Source organism: Simochromis diagramma, unplaced genomic scaffold (assembly GCF_900408965.1).
Source record: "Simochromis diagramma unplaced genomic scaffold, fSimDia1.1 OVJJ01000802.1, whole genome shotgun sequence".
In the NCBI taxonomy this organism is placed as follows: domain Eukaryota; kingdom Metazoa; phylum Chordata; class Actinopteri; order Cichliformes; family Cichlidae; genus Simochromis; species Simochromis diagramma.
Window position 1 is genome coordinate 15,081,366 of NW_024387492.1, and position 17,769 is coordinate 15,099,134.

The window sequence follows — 17,769 nt, forward strand, 5'->3', positions numbered from 1 at the left end:
ACTTAGCCGTGCACATTTCTAATGCTTGTGGTGGGTGCAGGTGCGTTACTTAACGTTAAATCTGTCAAACCAAATGGGAAATCAATAGATCAGAGCTTGTACATCTTTGGAACTTTCCACTCACATACTGTATGTTTTCCATAGATATGTGTTATACTGTAGATCAGAATCCCAGTCAAATCCCACTCCAGCTGTTCTTTTCACCCTGAATGTCCTTCTGTTTGCATATTCACATTTTTCTTCCAGAGGGATATGATGTATTGGATGGAACATCCTTACTAAATGATGACATGATCGAGGATGATGATGGTGCTAGCTCCTCTGCCTATGCGGAGCTCGAGAGGCTAGAGAGAGAAACTGCTGCTGCACGCAGCCAGCACAGTACTAGCTCCACGGTAACAGCCATCTCGATCCCACCGGCACCTCCACCTTCATACAGGGTCCCTACCGCCTCACCAATAGCCACCTCTGAGCAACCGGTTCCTCAGGCCATTCAGGCCTTTAAGGAGTCTGCTAACATGGTCGCTGCCTTCAACATGCAGTGGAAGGATGAAATCTCTGCAATGCGCTACGAACTAGCAGAGCTGCGCAGAGATGTCTGTGGGGAATTAAAAACTTTCAACAGCAACTTCTTCAACTTTACTCAGTGCTACAATATGTGGACTTTGTGCCGGGAGCCCTGCAGCGACAGCACCACACAAACAGATGACAGAGTTTCCATAGGAATTCAAGCAGGCTCAAGCTGGTCTGTACGACAAAACACAGAGGACAAGTCAGTGATGTGCCAACCCGAGCCAGCACCCTTCAGTATCATGGATTTGATGGACCCACCTCGAATTGAGATTATAGAGGGAACTCCTGAAAGCACGCCAGAGGGGTCAGGCAGCCCCGCCAGCCCACTTCCAATAGAGGATTTCCCATGGGAGATCAACAAAAAGCAAAAGGCTCATAAGCAGCCAGACACAACTGGCCACACAGGTGGTCACAGAAGCGCCAGTCTAGAACTGTGGAGCAGGAAGTACACCAGTGGGCCCATGTCATACCTGTCTATGTCATTTTAGCCATACATACATGTAATTGGAAAATGAAATAAGGAAAACGGGCTGAAAACCTGAAAATTCAGAAAAGGGGAGCAGAACCATGCTGTTATTAGATGTCCCTTTACGCTATGCAGACACAGAGTCTGTCATCTCTTGAACAGGTTTCACTATTGTTCAAGCAATCTTTTAACAAGTGTCTTGCTTAGCCATCGAACAAAGTAATTATTTTGTTTCACACCAGAATGAGGTGACATCATAATCTGAGGGAGAATGTGACTGATATTCAGATCCTCAAGTGCCAACGAGTGCAGCATCATCTTCCCTCCGCTGTCTTAAATACTCAAAAAAGCCAATTTAAGTAATCATGATTGGAAATTTGAGGGATATTCAACAATATAACTCAACTATCAGCCAATGTGAGGTGACGCATATCTCAGTCTGTTTCTGCACATGAATTTGAATAGCTCATGTTCATTCCAGTTTCTCTTCATGTAGAAACATTCTCTTAAGCACCTGAAAAAATACTGTGAATAACTTTATAAACCCTAGTTTTTTAATGAATGCATTAAAGATGAATACATTATTTAAGGATATATTGATATATAATTTATGTTTCAGTTATCGTAATCAAAGCATTCCTTTGCCATTGCCTTCTTCCATTTTGTAGCCAGTTCCAGTTGAAATGGGCATTTTTCTTTTTAATTTCCAACATATGAGCATATTTTCAGTGGTGAACAGATGAACCACGCAGCATAAAGATCAAACAGTAGTTTAGGAAACAGCAGGTAGTGGTGAAAACAATCTGTCATAACCCTCATAAATGGTTTAAAAGTCCTATTCTCTGGAACACTGTATGGATTGCACTGTCTCAAGGCTCTGAGGACCTAGTCCCTGACCAGAATTGTTTACGATAAATTATTCTGATTGACTACGAAGTCAAACAGCCAGCAAAGCGTAAAACAGTAAAGGGGAATTCACAGAAATTATCAAGTTTGAATGTACTGGCTTCAACTCATTCCTGCACAAACTGCATTTATGTTGAAACTCTGTATATGTATATAAATGTATCATTTTGTAAATAGAGAAACTTATATTCAATACTTGTACTGTTTGCAGTTACAAACATACTGTGTTCTGAAAGCGCCGAGAGGGGTTAAAGTAGTAACTGGGTTTCTAAACCAAACACACGTTTACCAGTCTTCAATGTCCATCTTTATTTGTCTCATCCTGTTCATCACCCCACTGTTTTTTGCACATCATGATGAAGTCAGAAGTTTATAACAGTGTTTCACCTGTTGTTTTAAGTGAATGTTCTTCAACTGTTATGAAAAATGTCTTAACTAGTCACATTTATTTTATTTTAGCTCTAAAAAAAACATATATTTGATCTAAATCCTATCATATTTCTCCAGTGATAAAATGCTGAGGCTGTTCATCACTATAACAGAGAAACACTGGTCCCTGTAAGTAGACAATCAGAGCCACTGAGGGCCTCTACCTCTTCGATATGTCCCCAGAGGTGCAGTATAGTGCCACTGAATGTACTAACACCGCCTCACTAGTGATGGCTTAGCTGGGCTCCTGTCAAGCCCTAATGGGTGGGAGCCCAGAATCATCTGCTCTATTTGGCTAACTGCTCATTCTGCCTCTTACTTATAAAATAATAGTTGCTCATTAGCCACTGATATTGCCCTCATCCCCTCCATTGTCACATTATACCTGCAAGGCATACCAAAGTTAATACTGAAAGGTGTGGAAAAAGAGTCCAACAGCAAACAAGTTTGACAGGACTTATCTTTGGACTGCAGCACAGGACCACCGGAAGCCTATATGTATCAAACCCCGACTGAAATGTGAACCTTCAGCAAGGACTTTAAATAAAGAAGAGGCATCATCTCTCAATTTATAAAGAGAGTGGTTCTTCTTCCTGTTTTGCACGACCCAAAAAAACAATATTCACAGAATAAAGCGGCATTTTGATAAGCTGACAGTTGTACAAAGGCTGTAACAAAGGTGAATCAGAATTAATGTTGAAGCCACAAAAGGAGGAAGGCAGACATTTCCTTTTGAGTTTCTGCTGTAGGAGTATCCTACACCTGTTTCAGCAAGCTGTTAAACCTGAGCTCAAACACCTGAATAAATTTCAATCTGTAGATGGGGATGTTTGACAACAAGTCCAAAGTTGTGGTTTTATTAGGACATATACGGATAAGCTCAAGTGTATTGCTATGATTGTCTACTATTTGCAATACTGATTATACATTTTAAAACATTGTAACTTATTTAATTTAGCTTTAACCTAAACATAAGACGTTGAAATTTTCATTACAGACCATTACAGGTTGGGTTAGCATAATTAAATCATAAAATCATAAAAGATTACAGTGAAAGGCTTATGACTGTGACAACATTTAGCCTATAATCATTTTAGTATGAAGTATATATATATATATATACATACATGTACAAATATGAAAAACATTTGGATAGGCTTTTGTTCATAATTCTGCTTTTTGAATGCTTAAGAGGGGACTGCAGTGGCATTCTCTTACATTGTTTCCCATTGTTTGGGGAATGTAAACTAATTTAAAGGTGCTGAAGACTGGCCAATCGTGACGTCTCCAATCTGCGTTCATTCATTCTATGCAAGTCCTTTGTTTCCTGTTGTATGTAGCTACATTTTAACAGTTTTAGATATGAACGTTTATGTTGAGCCTTCATGCCGGTCATCAATTTCGGAAATGGAATCACATTTCCAGAAAATATTGGTGACTCTTTGGAAAAAAAACGTTCTTATTTTTGCATGAGCCATGGGCAACGCTAAGGTTTCCTTAAGTGTTGGCTGCAAAAAAGTTGTTTCATCCACATTTCTACTAATTTAGCCTGTATGTACCTAAGAATCTACGATTTTTGGGGGGGAAGGGATGAGATTCCAGCTATGTAGTAGCATCTACATGTTTTGTGACACTCCATACAAAAAACTGAATAATCATATAACAATTTTACCAAATACAGCCAAATTAGAAAATAGGCCTCCAATAATATATTTGGAAATGCTGTACAAATGCTTAACATTCTTCTCGATCTATATACAACTAAACTGCAAACTCATGACTGATTGATGCCAGGGAATGCACCAATTTTTTTAAATATAAGTTTAATCCAGTCATTCATTTTCATTTTATTACTTTGCTCAAAGATATTACCCTTCCCTTGAAGCAAGTTGAAATGTAGCAAAAATACAGATCTAAATAATATTTTCAAATCATATATGTGAAGGATATACATATTAAAAAAAACAGACCGAAGATGAAATAGACAAAGGGTATTTGCAATTATTTTTTATCATGCAACCATATTTTCTGTAATGAAATATATAACTATTTGTAAGAAATTCTGTCTACAGTATCTAATATGTTTCAATATGTAGTCAATTTTGCCATTAGTTTTTGTTTACATTTCCTTGTCATCCAGAGATATGATGCAACAACTGTGCCAACTCTGTGAAGTCCAGTTAATGGGACAGGGGTTTTTGGATGGAATCTGATCTCACCTGAACCTGTAACACTGCTTCAATATAAATCTTTTTCTATCCCTGTGTTCTCTTCCTGCATTTATTTATGGTGTCTTGGAGAAAACAAGCTAATTTTCAGGGATCTCAGACTGCATTGTTAAGTGAATACGATTTTGTCAAATTAAAAAAGAAAAAAAAAAGAAAGCATTCTTTTTAAATGATAGTTTAGCCTGCACTTGTTAGCTTATGCTTATTTTGTTAAATGAATGAAAACTGTGTGATACGTTTTTTCCTCTTTTATTTTTGCTTATTGTGGTGTTTCTTGTGATTATTTATTTCAAACTTTTATTGGCCTTATGTATTTTTCATAAATTGATATAAAACAATGGATTGAAATGTTTATGATGTTTATGATAATTTAAAATGGAAAAATAGGGATCATAGCTTTACAGTGGCGTTCAAAGATGCGACTGACCTTACGGCACTGATAGCATTTTTTTGTGTCTAAAATCTATACTCTTCAACACACTGCAAATACACAACACAAGCCTGGCACAGTGTCTTTTACTTTGACCCTCTCAATATGTCTTGCTTTTCTACTAAGCTATCACCTTTTTTGTTTTTGTTTGTTTGTTTGTTTTCCTTTTTTGTCGTTTCCCCCATTTTAGGCCTCCGTAGCTTAGCTGGGGGGCGTAGAGAGTACGGTAGGTCTGGTAGGGAACCGCTTTATTCTATCTTTTTTGTATGTTTTTCATACATTTTGTCTGTCATTAACATTTTCACTTGATAAAAATGAGATATCATAAGTTAAATATGCCATCATGTATAAGTATGTATAATACATTTCATTGTTTTCATCTGTTTCAAAATTGAGTTCAATTTTATATTAAGATTTTATAGCAGTTCTGGATCTTTTTCAAAAAAAGAAAAAAAGTTTGTCATATAACAAAAAATACCCACATGTTGGCCTAGTGTTAGCCACTGGCAATTTTGAACAATATACTTTTAAAATCTTTTCTGCACAACTGCCTCCTAATTTAACTGAGATGTGCATGAAGCCTTTTAACAAAGACCATAATTAATTTTTTGTTCATTTCTTTTAATATTACAGTTCTGTTTAAATTCATTAGTTTTAGCAGTGATTCACCCTCTTGCTTTAACCATTGTATATATTTTTCTTTATGAAAACCGAGGGGAGTAAAATCAGCACACACTGTGTTTAAGGCAGGTTCTGACCAGCATAACAGCTTTCTTCTACAAACCACCACAAATCAATGCTTAATATACCTTTGTTAATGTGTAGTAAAGTCACTTGTTTTTAGCAGTTGCTTTAAGATTAGTTTTAAGGGAAAGATAGACACTATTTTCATTTTAAATGGGGTGGTGTAAATGGTATTTTATAGCATTCTACCGTCTCACATCATGGTAGAATATTTGGGTATTTTGGACACTGATATGTTTATTTTTAAATATACCAGAAAGTGGATTTTTTTCAAGCAGGCTACAAATCATGTTAAACTTGTAATCGGGGGCTCTCAGTAGATAAATTAACTTATGAGTAATCTTAAACTCTCTGTTCGTAGTGAGATGACTAGATATACTGTAGCAAACCTAGAACATGTTAGCCCACTAACAGTCATATCCTATAGTTACTTCTCAGTTTCTGTGAAACAAATCTTTTGATAAACCACAGGCCTGTACTACAAAGCAGGATTTGGACTTATCCAGGTAGCTTCTGAGTTAACCCTGGGTTTCTGCTATTATAAAGTTAGGGGTATATCCCCATGGTAACTAATTCTGCAGACCTAAGGTGCTCTGGAGCAGGTTCTGTTTAAGATTACAGATTAAAAGCTATGAAGTCACCACTAACCAATAACCAAGGAACTTTATTCCTTGCTTTTTCCGGTTTGGGTCAAATTATTTTCTTTTTTTAAAACTTTTGTTCTATAAGCATTAATATGCAATCCGATAACAGGGAGCATTTTTGGACTCATGGATTTATTATAACAGAATTAATACTGTATATAGTCTAAGCCTATGCTTGAATTGCATAATGTCAAGCCTTTACTCCTATAGTTGAACCTCATCAGGGCTGCAGCTGAAAAAATGCATATTTGCAGACTTTCCTTATTGGGTTCAGATAGATAAACTATATTGATATAGCCAATTAGACTCTCATACTGGTCATTTGTCTGCAATAACTTTGTTACTTTAGATCTATTTGTGTATTGAACCTCTTCATATTTTTCCAATAATAGTGTTATCTTCTTTTGAAAAGTCTGTTGTTCTGCTGCCAGTTTACCTAGCCATGTTTATCACTGGTCATATATACAATTGTAGCTAGACTGATAAACCCTGGGTCAACTTATTGACCTTTTTACTGATGTTAGGGTAAGTGAAGCCAGCTAACATACCCTGGGTATGTTTATCTTGCTTCGTAGTACAGCGTCCAGGATAGGCCTACTTACGTTTTAGATGGAGTGCTATTGAATTCTCAACATTAGTCCAGCATGTTGTCTTTGCACACTCAAAATATACTAACCTAATCTCAGGAAACCCTTTTCTAATTTTTATCATGTTGGTCTTTGTTTTTGACAACACCTTTGAGCTTACAGTGTACAAGTAACTTTACTTTGGTTTTAACAGCCGGGGGGTTATTACACTGAAAAAAGTGGTAGTTTAGGCCATTGATTTGTATTGGTTTGTTCTGAAATACTCATACATACAAGGTTAATCCACCTTGCATCCATGGGGGCATCACCACTGTATGTATATATGTATGTGGCAATGAACAACATGTTTGTTTTATTGTAAAAGAAAGGGCTACACAAATTTAAATTTAAACATTTTGTAAACCCAATAGAATCATCTGCAATTGACCTCTACACACCGTCAGGTATAACTAGTTGTCCTACGTCAAATCATCCATTCAGTCATCCATTTACCAATCAATCCACTCCATCTTTTCAAAACACCAGTGTCATATTCAGGTTTAAACACAGGACAGAGTATAGGGCCTGAATAGGAACAAGGAAAAGAAAATTCTCTATTTCTTTTTTTTCTTGTTGCTTTTGCCAGACACAGTTATTTATTTTGGCTCAGTCAAAGTTTAGGGAACAAACTTTAGGGAAAAAAAGTTGTATACTACATGCTATATGTATGCTGTTATGTAAAACAGAAAATACTTTTTGCTAGTTTTCCATATAAAGTATGCGCTTGTCTCTAATTTCTTAGGAAATTTTTTTGATTGCAACAAAATTACTCAGATAACAGAAACACCAAAGTTCCATTTTTATCATTATCCTTGTCAAACTGAAGTGAAACTAGACATTAACTCTCTATAGCTAGAGTTAAATAAAACAAAGCAACACGGAAGATTTCACCTTCATTTTGTTACATCCGCAGCCCCCATGCTCATGTACACAGCTCGTCAGTCATTGCATATCATTAACCCACAACCCTGATCTGAGTAAGAACAGCATCTTACCAGCCTCTTTGCCAGTCTGAGTCCACAACTATGGCAAGAACAGCCTCTGGCACAAATGGCGGGAGTCGGACGGAGCGGAGACACTGTCAGAACTTTTCCCAACGGTTTTTCTGAAATTTAAGTGTTGAACACAAAGAAGCAAAAGGTTTGAGAGGTCTGGCTGAAAAGCACGAGAGTGGAGGTCTGTTATATTTTTTGCACCAAAATTATTGTTATGGAATAGTATTGGGTTGCACTTTACATAAAGTCCATGTAAGTACAAAAGGTTTCTCTTTTATTTTCCCTAATTGTGCCGATATAATCAATTGGGAATCTGAACCACATATGCAAAATATGCTAATTTCAAATGTTTTAATTTAATTGTAATTGTAAAGTAGTGATAAGTGTTTTTTATGTGTGCCCATGTACTTGCACTTCATGTAAAGTGTGACTAAAACTCATGAGATCAAATACAAACAGAAACGCATTTGGTCATAGGGTGATCGTAACCATTTCGTGTGAAATTTTAAAAATGCCAAAAGTGAAACTTCAAAAAGATCCATATGCTGAAATACAACATGCAATGCTTTTTACTACATCAGTCAAAGGCAGTCTTCACATTAAGAATGAGAATAGGAGACTGCTTTACTTTTTAGTCTAAACATGTTCTTTGTCTGGCTGTCTCAGCACATCTCATCTTACTTCCTTACTGTCTAAACATCATTTTGGTAGTGTAAGTAAATAGTCTGGATTGGCTAATTCAGCAGTCTGATTTCAATTTGCTGACCTTACAGAAAGAACTACTTCAATATCAAATAATATGAAAACCATTAACTGAAATAATCCAAAAATATTTGACTGCATCCTGGATTTTTTAATATGGCTTGCTTATTCATATTTATGGTGATGATTTATGCTCTGTGTGTCTTCTAAGTATGTGTAATATGAAAAGGTAGAGATTTAGATAATGCATGTTACAGTGAATGTTTTTATGCATTAATGACTTGCCTACTGACTTAAAATTTAACGCAGACTTGATAAGTACTGACAGATCACGAGATCCTGAGAAATGGTTAGGATATTCAGGCAACCAATTGCATGGTGCCAAATTCACAATTGCATAATAAAAGGCATTTTAGTCATTAAACCATCCAGTTAAAGCACTTTCACCACACCATAAGTGAAAGCGCACTTACACGAGTGGCGCTCATAGACGAAAGAGCCGCATTTGGAAGCACATTTAAATGGTAATGTGTTTTTAGAGATCGACAGCATCCTTCAGGGCACTTGGATAATTATCTTCATGCTTGCAAGGAGTTGTTTACCTCCAGCAGTTAATAGACACGTTGCAATCTCTATGACGCCGAACCCTAGCGGTGACACAGATGCTCTGCCTTTTCACCTTCGAGGCAGGCTCCATTTAAACCAACACCGGCTTCCCAAACAGCCGCAAAAAGTTCACCCTGCAATCAGACTGTGTATCAGTGCGATTAAATGTTCACAGGTGAAGATTTTCGATGACACAATCAGTATGGGTTTCCAGATTTTGTGTATTTGTGCAGCTTATGGACCGCAAGAGGCAGATTTTTGCATTTTTAAGCATCCAGCAGCAGTGAGTAATTAATGAGTAATTCTGCTGATGAATTTTCATTTTGTAGCCAATGCTGTTGGTGTAAACGACTTCTCTTCTCGAGTTAGACAACACGCTGTGATACCGGACTCTTTCCAATTTAAATTTGCTCAGATACCAAGAGTCTATATGTTAGAGCCAAATTTAGCCCGAAATCAAGTCTTCATAGTGAATAAAGGTGCTTTAAGCATTTAATTAATTGGCCCCATATTAATCAACATTTATCATCTCTGCCCAATTTCATTCTACATTTGTCCACTGTGGCAGTCTTTTATCTGCTGGTTAATATTAACTTTTCCTCATAACTCTCAATTACAAGTTCTTGCTCTGAGCTCAATAAGAAACCCCTTTGTGTTTTTCCATAATGCAATCACGTACAACAAGCAAACTAAATAAAAAGTATACATTTTCATGTTTTGGGTTGTTTTTTTATTTATAATCAGATTTTTTTTCTGTTTTCTTTGCACAGTTTACTTCCACGTCCCAGCAGAAAATACCATAATAAATATCAGTTACTGGGCTGTTATCTTGTTTAGTACATATTAAGAAGCCTACTGTGAACCAACTTCCAGTTGTTATGTCATTCTGTGTCTTAAGGAGCGGAAGTGGCCACCCCCTCTGCCAAAAAGGTCAGCCAAGGGGCGTGGCGGTGTGATGCGGGAACGCTCTCTGGACCTTCAGGACCGCCAGCGACAGGAAGCCCGCAGACGCCTCATGGCTGCCAAAAGGGCAGCTTCTTTCAGACAGAACTCGGCCACAGAGAGGGCAGACAGCATCGAGATCTACATCCCTGAAGCCCAGACGCGGCTTTGAGGTCCACGGATTCATCCTCAGCTCCCCTCGTGCACCTCCACTCGACACCAGCACGTGGCGCCACATTCAGCCCCCTTGTGCTGTCAACTATTGTCGCTGCTCATCCATGTTTCCATCTGTTGTAATACCCTGGGTTGTCTCTACTGAATCTACACTAAGCAAATATTTCACCTGTAGAAACCAAAAGTGTCTCCAGAACAGTAAAAACTGGACAACAGATCATTTCCCTCTTGTTTTTTCGGTCATTTGTTTGGCTAATGATGATCTTGGGCCAGCTGAATTGGTGATGATAGTATGGTGTTTATGCACGGATGTGGATATTTAAAATAAGAACAACAACAGCAAAAAAATAAATAAAATCAGTTACATTTCTGCCACTTGGAGCAGCTAAAACAGAAATTTGCTTAGTGTAGTTTTAAGACCACAGGGGATTTTTTTTCCGCCCCCACGAGTTCTGCACCATGACGATTAGTTTATAAAGCCTAAAACGAACATTCATCCTTACTACACCACATCACTGTTTTGTTTTTTATTTTCCATACCAGCATTTCTTATACCTCTTTTCCACTTATACAGTGCCAGTGCCAGTTCTGCCTCGGTGCCTTTTGAGAACCAGCCCACATTTTGACAGGTCTGAAAAAACGGCCACTACATCATAGAAGTCACAGCAACAGAAAAGCCTTTGTGGACAGATACGCATATGCATATGCCAATTATTGGTGGATTTAATGCAGTAGCCCCCTCCCATAGCCACCGATGGTTCCAGCTTTGGGATAGGCAATTTTACGGCACCTCTGCTTCTTTGGAAATGGACGGAACCAGCTGAAGATTAGGCACCTGGACTGGGCGGGTGGAAAAGGGGTACTAGACTTTTCCATCGTTCCCATTCTTGCACTGTGTTGAGGGTGATGTTATACAGCACTTGCCACATTTAAAAGAAAACACAAAAGTGCAACTTTTTTCTCACCAGCAACAGTGGTCTTGGGCTAAAGCAACCTGTGCGGGGTTGGTTTCCCATAATGATGTCACTTAGCGCGATTGACGAGCCTCTGAAAATCTGTAACTGCTGAAAGAAATGCAGGGGAAGTCGTTTCTTCAACGCTTCCCATCAAATTTGAAGTCGGAATAGATGGAGAGTAACAAAAGTTTTGATAGGGTGTTTGGGACCCTTCATATCGATCCAACAATACTTTTCCATGTTTAATCAGGCATGCTGCAGCTGCTGCCCAGTGTTGCTGACTGAGATCTAAAAATATGACTAGAACTCCATCATTTCCACATCCATTCATGTTCATGAAGACTAGACAATTCTACGACATGTAGGTTATTTGCTGCTGGATGCATTTCCATTGCAGAAAAAATATGAATTATTAACAAAACAGAGTTTTACATGGCCCGAAAGAGATGACTGTATCAAAAAAAAAAAAAAAAATGCATTTTGCACCTTATAATATACATGTTTGTATTTCCAAGGGAAATGTAGTTTATGAAGCTCATGCGATATTGTTGCAGTTGAATTGCAAGGACAGATATGGAAAATTTACTACAGAATTTCATACAGTATTACTCTATAGGTCATAGAAATTGCACCTTTTTGTCATATTGTTTCTTTTTTTTTCTTCTTAATGGCATTACTGCCATCGCGTAAGGAAATATTGTAATTCTAACACTTTTACTTCTACTTGCAGTATCTATCATATGACCAACGTCACAATCTACAGTAAACATTTAGTATTTCTAGTTAAACCTGTTGTTGGTTGATTTGACAATGTATCTGTCCTAATGACTAAAAGGTGTTCTTTAGCTAACAAACCATTTCTCATAACTCACTGCATCTGATCTTTTTACCAAGTGGCGCATAATGAAAGCCCTTCTGTTCTTATTTTGATCTGCTCACATAGTCTAGGAAAGACAGGTGCAAATGACACTTTAACAATATTCAGTTACTATAGTAAATGGTGCTGCTTTTTACTCTAAAACTGTTGTCCTTTACCCAGTCCTATGTGCACGCACACACACACACACACTCAAGGACTTTTTAAACAGAGATTTATTAATATGGTGCCCACCGTCTCTCCGATGACTTGTGGTAGATTGTGACTTTAGAAACGATCATCTTTGCAATGCTCTTGCCCTCAGTGATGTAAATGTGGAGAAGGTACAATGGCTTAACTTCCTTTCGAAAATGCAAAGAGGTCAGGGATATCTGTTTATCGCATGGGAGAGATTACAGGCTTTGACATTCCACCAACCTCAAGCTAAAATCTAATACCGTATGCCCGCCTTGAGCCAAGGGCATACTGCTATAGCTGAAAGTACATAATAATACGCGTCCATATTTTATACTCCCTGACACCTGCGATGCAAGCCCATTCATCCTCATTTGCCAATCTGAACCCCAACTAATGAATACGAATGTTGTTATGGCCACAGGAATGGCACTCAGTAGGGGAGAGCAGTCTGTGTACCATCAGTACTTCTGGGAGGCAGTGAAACATGCTTGTTGTGAGGGATCGTGGGTGTACATCAGTGCTAGAAGACCCTACCTTACCAGATGGCCTTAACCAAAACAGTCGTGAATGTACAGCCTCCGATGATGCAAAAAATAAATAAATAAATATAAAAATAAGATGAAATTCCAACTAAATTGGACAGGGCTGAAGTCACTCTCAAACCTTTTACTTTTTTATTGTATATTTGCTAATCTCAAATCGTTTTTTTCTACTTAATGTGACTGATTTAAAGACGAAACAGGGTGTGATAAAATAACAGGAGACACAGAGAGAATTACATCCTCCTACGCTTATATCAAATTTGCGATATCACAAATGTAGTTCACAGTTATTCCAGAAGTGTGAAGTATTGCTGAAAGAAAAGCGCACACTTATCTGTGAAAACTGAAATCGTAGTAGAGCCACTTCACATATGAATGAATATTATAAATTAAGTAAAATAGGATTTAATGAAAGCAGGATGTTTAAAGTAGTCAGTTTTATATAGAAAGTAACTGTTTCACATTTAAACTGAGTAATAAAGGTAATCTGCCATCCAGCTCCTTGTTATCCAGATTTGAGTTCAGTGATTTAGTTGATCTAAATACATCCCTGCAGGCTGTGTGTCCCACTGTAGAACAAAGAAGAAGGTACAGTAATTTCATCCAAAAGACGACAAGGACGGCTTTAATTTCCGAGGATTCAATACAATTTACAGCCAATAATAACACACGGCTTTTAGTGTATTGCAAGAGGGAGGATCCAGTACGTCCTGACTGGTCAGATTTATTTTCCCCTTTTCAAAGAGGAAATCGTTTTTTCATTCATATCCATTTATTTGGGGCTTTTCTTTTTTAATTCATACAGTTCTGTAGTGTTTTTGTTTTGGGTTTTTTGGGGTTTTTAGAGCAGTTGGTTGGTGGAAAGGTGTGGTCTGTCTTTAATTTATTGATGCTATACAGGCTGCAGTTTTCATCCAGCCCGTATTATCACACAGAAACCTTTTCTTTAGCCTCCTTGCTTGGGTTGCATTTGAACATTTTGTCCATTTTTCACATAATATTACAATTTACTACTTTATAATCATTCATACAATTTACCATCTTAGCGTTCATTGCCGTATGCATATAATACATGGTTAAGCACTTCAATGAACAAGTATATTCTCAATTATTACCCCCAAATCTAAGAACTGTGGTGATTTCGTTCATCACTCTTAATTTATTTCATCTTGGGGGGCTGTCTCCATTTCCATCCTTTAATATCATTTCCCTAGCATCTTCACTCAGTTTTGGTCTGTAGGTTTGGTCTGTTGGTTTAGAAATATGAAAGTCCTCATTTATTTCACTGGTTCCTCCCTAAGTTGCGCCCTTGGAATGATTGGCGACCGTTTCTCTGAATTATGACAACCGTTGATGGGCTATTTTAACAATCCAGCTGCTCTTCCACCTGACTGAAAGTCATGCAAATCAAGTCTACTTCCCACAGACTGAATACTGTGATACCATCTTATGTAGTACTTGATGATATTTAAAGAACTACCTATTGAAAAGAAGCTTTTTTATTTTTATTTGTTGTCCTTTTGTAGCTTTGAGTTACTGTTGCTTGCAGGCTTTTCAACCAGTAAGCTTGAGTAAAATCTACAAAATGACTTTGACGCTTTCTGAACTCGCCACCTTAAAAGAATGGCTTAAAAAAATAAACAGGATTCAGAGTAACGGCCACACGGCATGAATGGGAGGGATGTTTTTGCACCAACTGCATGTCAGGAAGGCTAACGTCAGAAACAAAGATGTCCTCAAGAGTCGCAGGGATGCTAATATAATATATTGTAAGTGACAATAACGGCACACATAGTCAAAAATTTAGCTAAAGTGTGTGCTATTGTGGAATAATGCAGGGCTATTGTGTAAACATGGTACCATTTACCCTTCATTTGCATACCATTTCCAATGAAACACATAATATTTGTCTTTCACGTCTCCCAGTTTTTCCCATCATGCTATGAGGGGCTTAGAAGTCTGGCAACTATGTATATGACAAATCCTCAGGTGCCTTAAAGTTTGATTCACATAGGACTGAGTGAATGTTTTTGGGTTGAAGTATGGAAAAAAGACTGCAACCTGCAAAGGACTGCACCACTAAGAGTGCAAGTTTGTCTGAAATACTTTTACAAGGGCTGGATACCGGGCTGGGTCGGGCTGCAGAATTTCAAATGGATTTACATTTATATTTGACTGATTTAGAGGTCCTATTGTAATAAACTTCAGCACAATACAGTCTAGAGGGTATCAAAGGAGGATTTGCTATTTTGTTTTCCACATTTTCTTTGACAAAGATTCATAGTGACTCGTTTTTATGACATGAGATGAAAAACACACACAAATTGCAGAGAAACCAGTGGATATGACAGTGTAAATGCTACACGTCAGAGTGTATGTCACATCCATTTCTGCTAATCATAAAAGATTACTTATTTAATAAGGTCTTTCTTTTAATTCCTCCTAGCTGTGATATTGTAATCTTGGGATGTTTCTGCCATTCTTGGCATTTACGTCTACAGAATCGGGAGACTGACAAAACTTGACCAGCCAAAAAAAAAAAAAAGGGCAATAGTGTTTTCATACAATGACAGGCAGGCTCACCTACAGCTATTTACCTCATGGTTTAGTGTTTTAGCAAACATGGTTTTAGTAGGAGTAGTTGTGATCTCCACAGGAACACTTTGTCACGCCTGTGTACTATGCAGCAGTAGTTCTGTGGGGCGGCAGAGCTTGCAGGCCCTGGTGCAGATCATCTTTCCTTCGCAGAGAGCCGAAAGCACCACGTTCATTGAGCTGTGCACCGCAGGAGCTAAAACACCACGCTGTCATCGCCATCCAGATCCTTTACAGCTCACTCCTCATGACTCAGTTTAGGATTTCTTTTATGCTGATTTCAAAATAATATAGTGTAAACAGAAAGTCGACTAACTTTCAGCAACGTTCTAAAAAAAGATTCACGTGAACGTGACGAGTCAGAGTTACTTTGCCGGGGTCACTTTTCCCTGTTTAGTCGCTATTCAAGATAGCTGTTATGCTTTACAGCGTCCATATTTTAGCCTGACATCATATAACAGCTGTCCTGAAGTTAAACCTCAGAGAAGTCTGTATAGGTGCTGAATCAACCAACGCTTCTCCTTGTACTTTTATTTTTCCTGAATTTGCTTTTTTATTTACTTTTTTTTTTGGTTGTTGTTTTATTCTGACAATCAGCAAACACCAAAAGCATCAAAATGCACACACGCATACACACTACAACAGCAGTGTCATTGTATATCCTCAAGATAGCGCCCTGAGTTGCCCTTCTTCATATCTTGGGGATCTTTAAAGTCTCTTTGGACTCCATTTAAAATATCGTTCAATTTTTCTTTTCTCCTTGTTTCCGATACAGTTGCACTGCAAAGATGTCTTTCTATTGCTTGCTCTCTCTTCTCGTAAAACCACGTGACTTTCGATGACATCAGAGCGTCGCCCTGTTGTCGCAAGCCAAACAACCGTCGAGTCACTGTTGAGCACGTTTCACGTCATGCTCCCACGTGTGAGAGTGTGTCTGCTCTTCAAGCAATAAGCCTTATTTAAATATTAGGGATAACTTTTCATTATCTTCTTTAGATTTTTTGACACATCTGTGGGAAATCGTAGGGGTTTCGGTTCAGCAGCAACCGGCCTGACACTGAGGAAATACACTTTAATGTAGAAAAGTTGACCTTACCACTTTCATTCGTGTCTCCTTTGAAGATGCGAGCAGTTGCTTAGCTTGACCACATAGACTCGAAACAGGGGAAAGAATCTGTGCATGTGAAAAAATAGACTAAAACATCAAACTACAAATATTTGCTATGTTGGTTTGGAATATGACAAGATGTCTTTAGGGGTGCTTGCATTAAGATTTTATGACCTTTAGAGAGACACGGATTGTCTGTTCCCCACAGTCTTTATGCTAAGATAAGCTATCTGCTACCTTCATGCTACCTATCTGCAACTGCAACGAAATAGCTAAAATTGCAAATCTCTTACCATCATCTGTAAATTCAAATTCACCTTATCCAATCAGAGATCACTCAGAACATTGATTTAAATCCAAAGTGATATAGGTGCTCAACAACCTTGCATTTATATAAGAGCAGAATCAGAATGCAACCAGGGGAGTCGAGTTAACTCGGTGGTGTAGACTGACCTTTTATCTCTGTATTTATAAATTTCACATCAATTGTTTGCAAACCCTCCCCAATCCATCTGACAATCAGTCTGAGTCAAATTGCAGCTGTTTGGAGACTGGCTGCCTCCCGCCAGGCAATCACCTTGCGGTCAGTTGTGAGTAAGAGTGCAACTTCTTGTAGTCAATCTCCGAATACAAAAAAAGAATCAATGCAATCAGTGAGAAAACTAGGAGGATGTCGTCCTGTTTTCCTCTATAGTGACTGAGCTGTTCTACAAACTTGAGAGTGGTACCGCGCTTTTCATCAAACTCTCTTAAACAGTCTAATAATGAATGTCTAAGGCAGCCTTAAAGGTTACGTATTTCCTCTTATGTCATTCAGGTTGTTTTTATTGCTCATTTCAGTGTAACCTCAGTGCCCATCTGTATTATGGGTATGAGTCATAATAAATCGTCTGATCAGCTCTAAATATAGACACTTTCAAATTTGTACATTGTCCTAATAGGGTTTTGTTTTGTTGAGTTTCTTTACATTTATGTTGTTTGTTTCTTTCTTTTTTTAGTGTCTCATGTTTTATGAGGAGAGAGAACAGTCACTTTTGTTTGCCTTTGGT

The 17,769-nt window shown here is 37.9% G+C and overlaps 1 protein-coding gene across 4 annotated transcripts in view; it reads left to right on the top strand.

The window, feature by feature from the left end:
* The window catches only part of LOC120724642 (disks large-associated protein 2), an 83,031-nt gene extending 79,146 nt beyond the window's left edge, over nt 1-3,885 (top strand). For all 4 annotated transcript variants that reach the window (XM_040016920.1, XM_040016921.1, XM_040016919.1 and 1 more), the window contains one exon: nt 247-3,885. In XM_040016920.1, the coding sequence (XP_039872854.1) occupies nt 247-1,061 (815 nt within the window). In that variant the 3' untranslated portion in view covers nt 1,062-3,885. The remainder of the gene's footprint in view (nt 1-246) is intronic.
* Nucleotides 3,886-17,769: the final 13,884 nt, after the last annotated feature.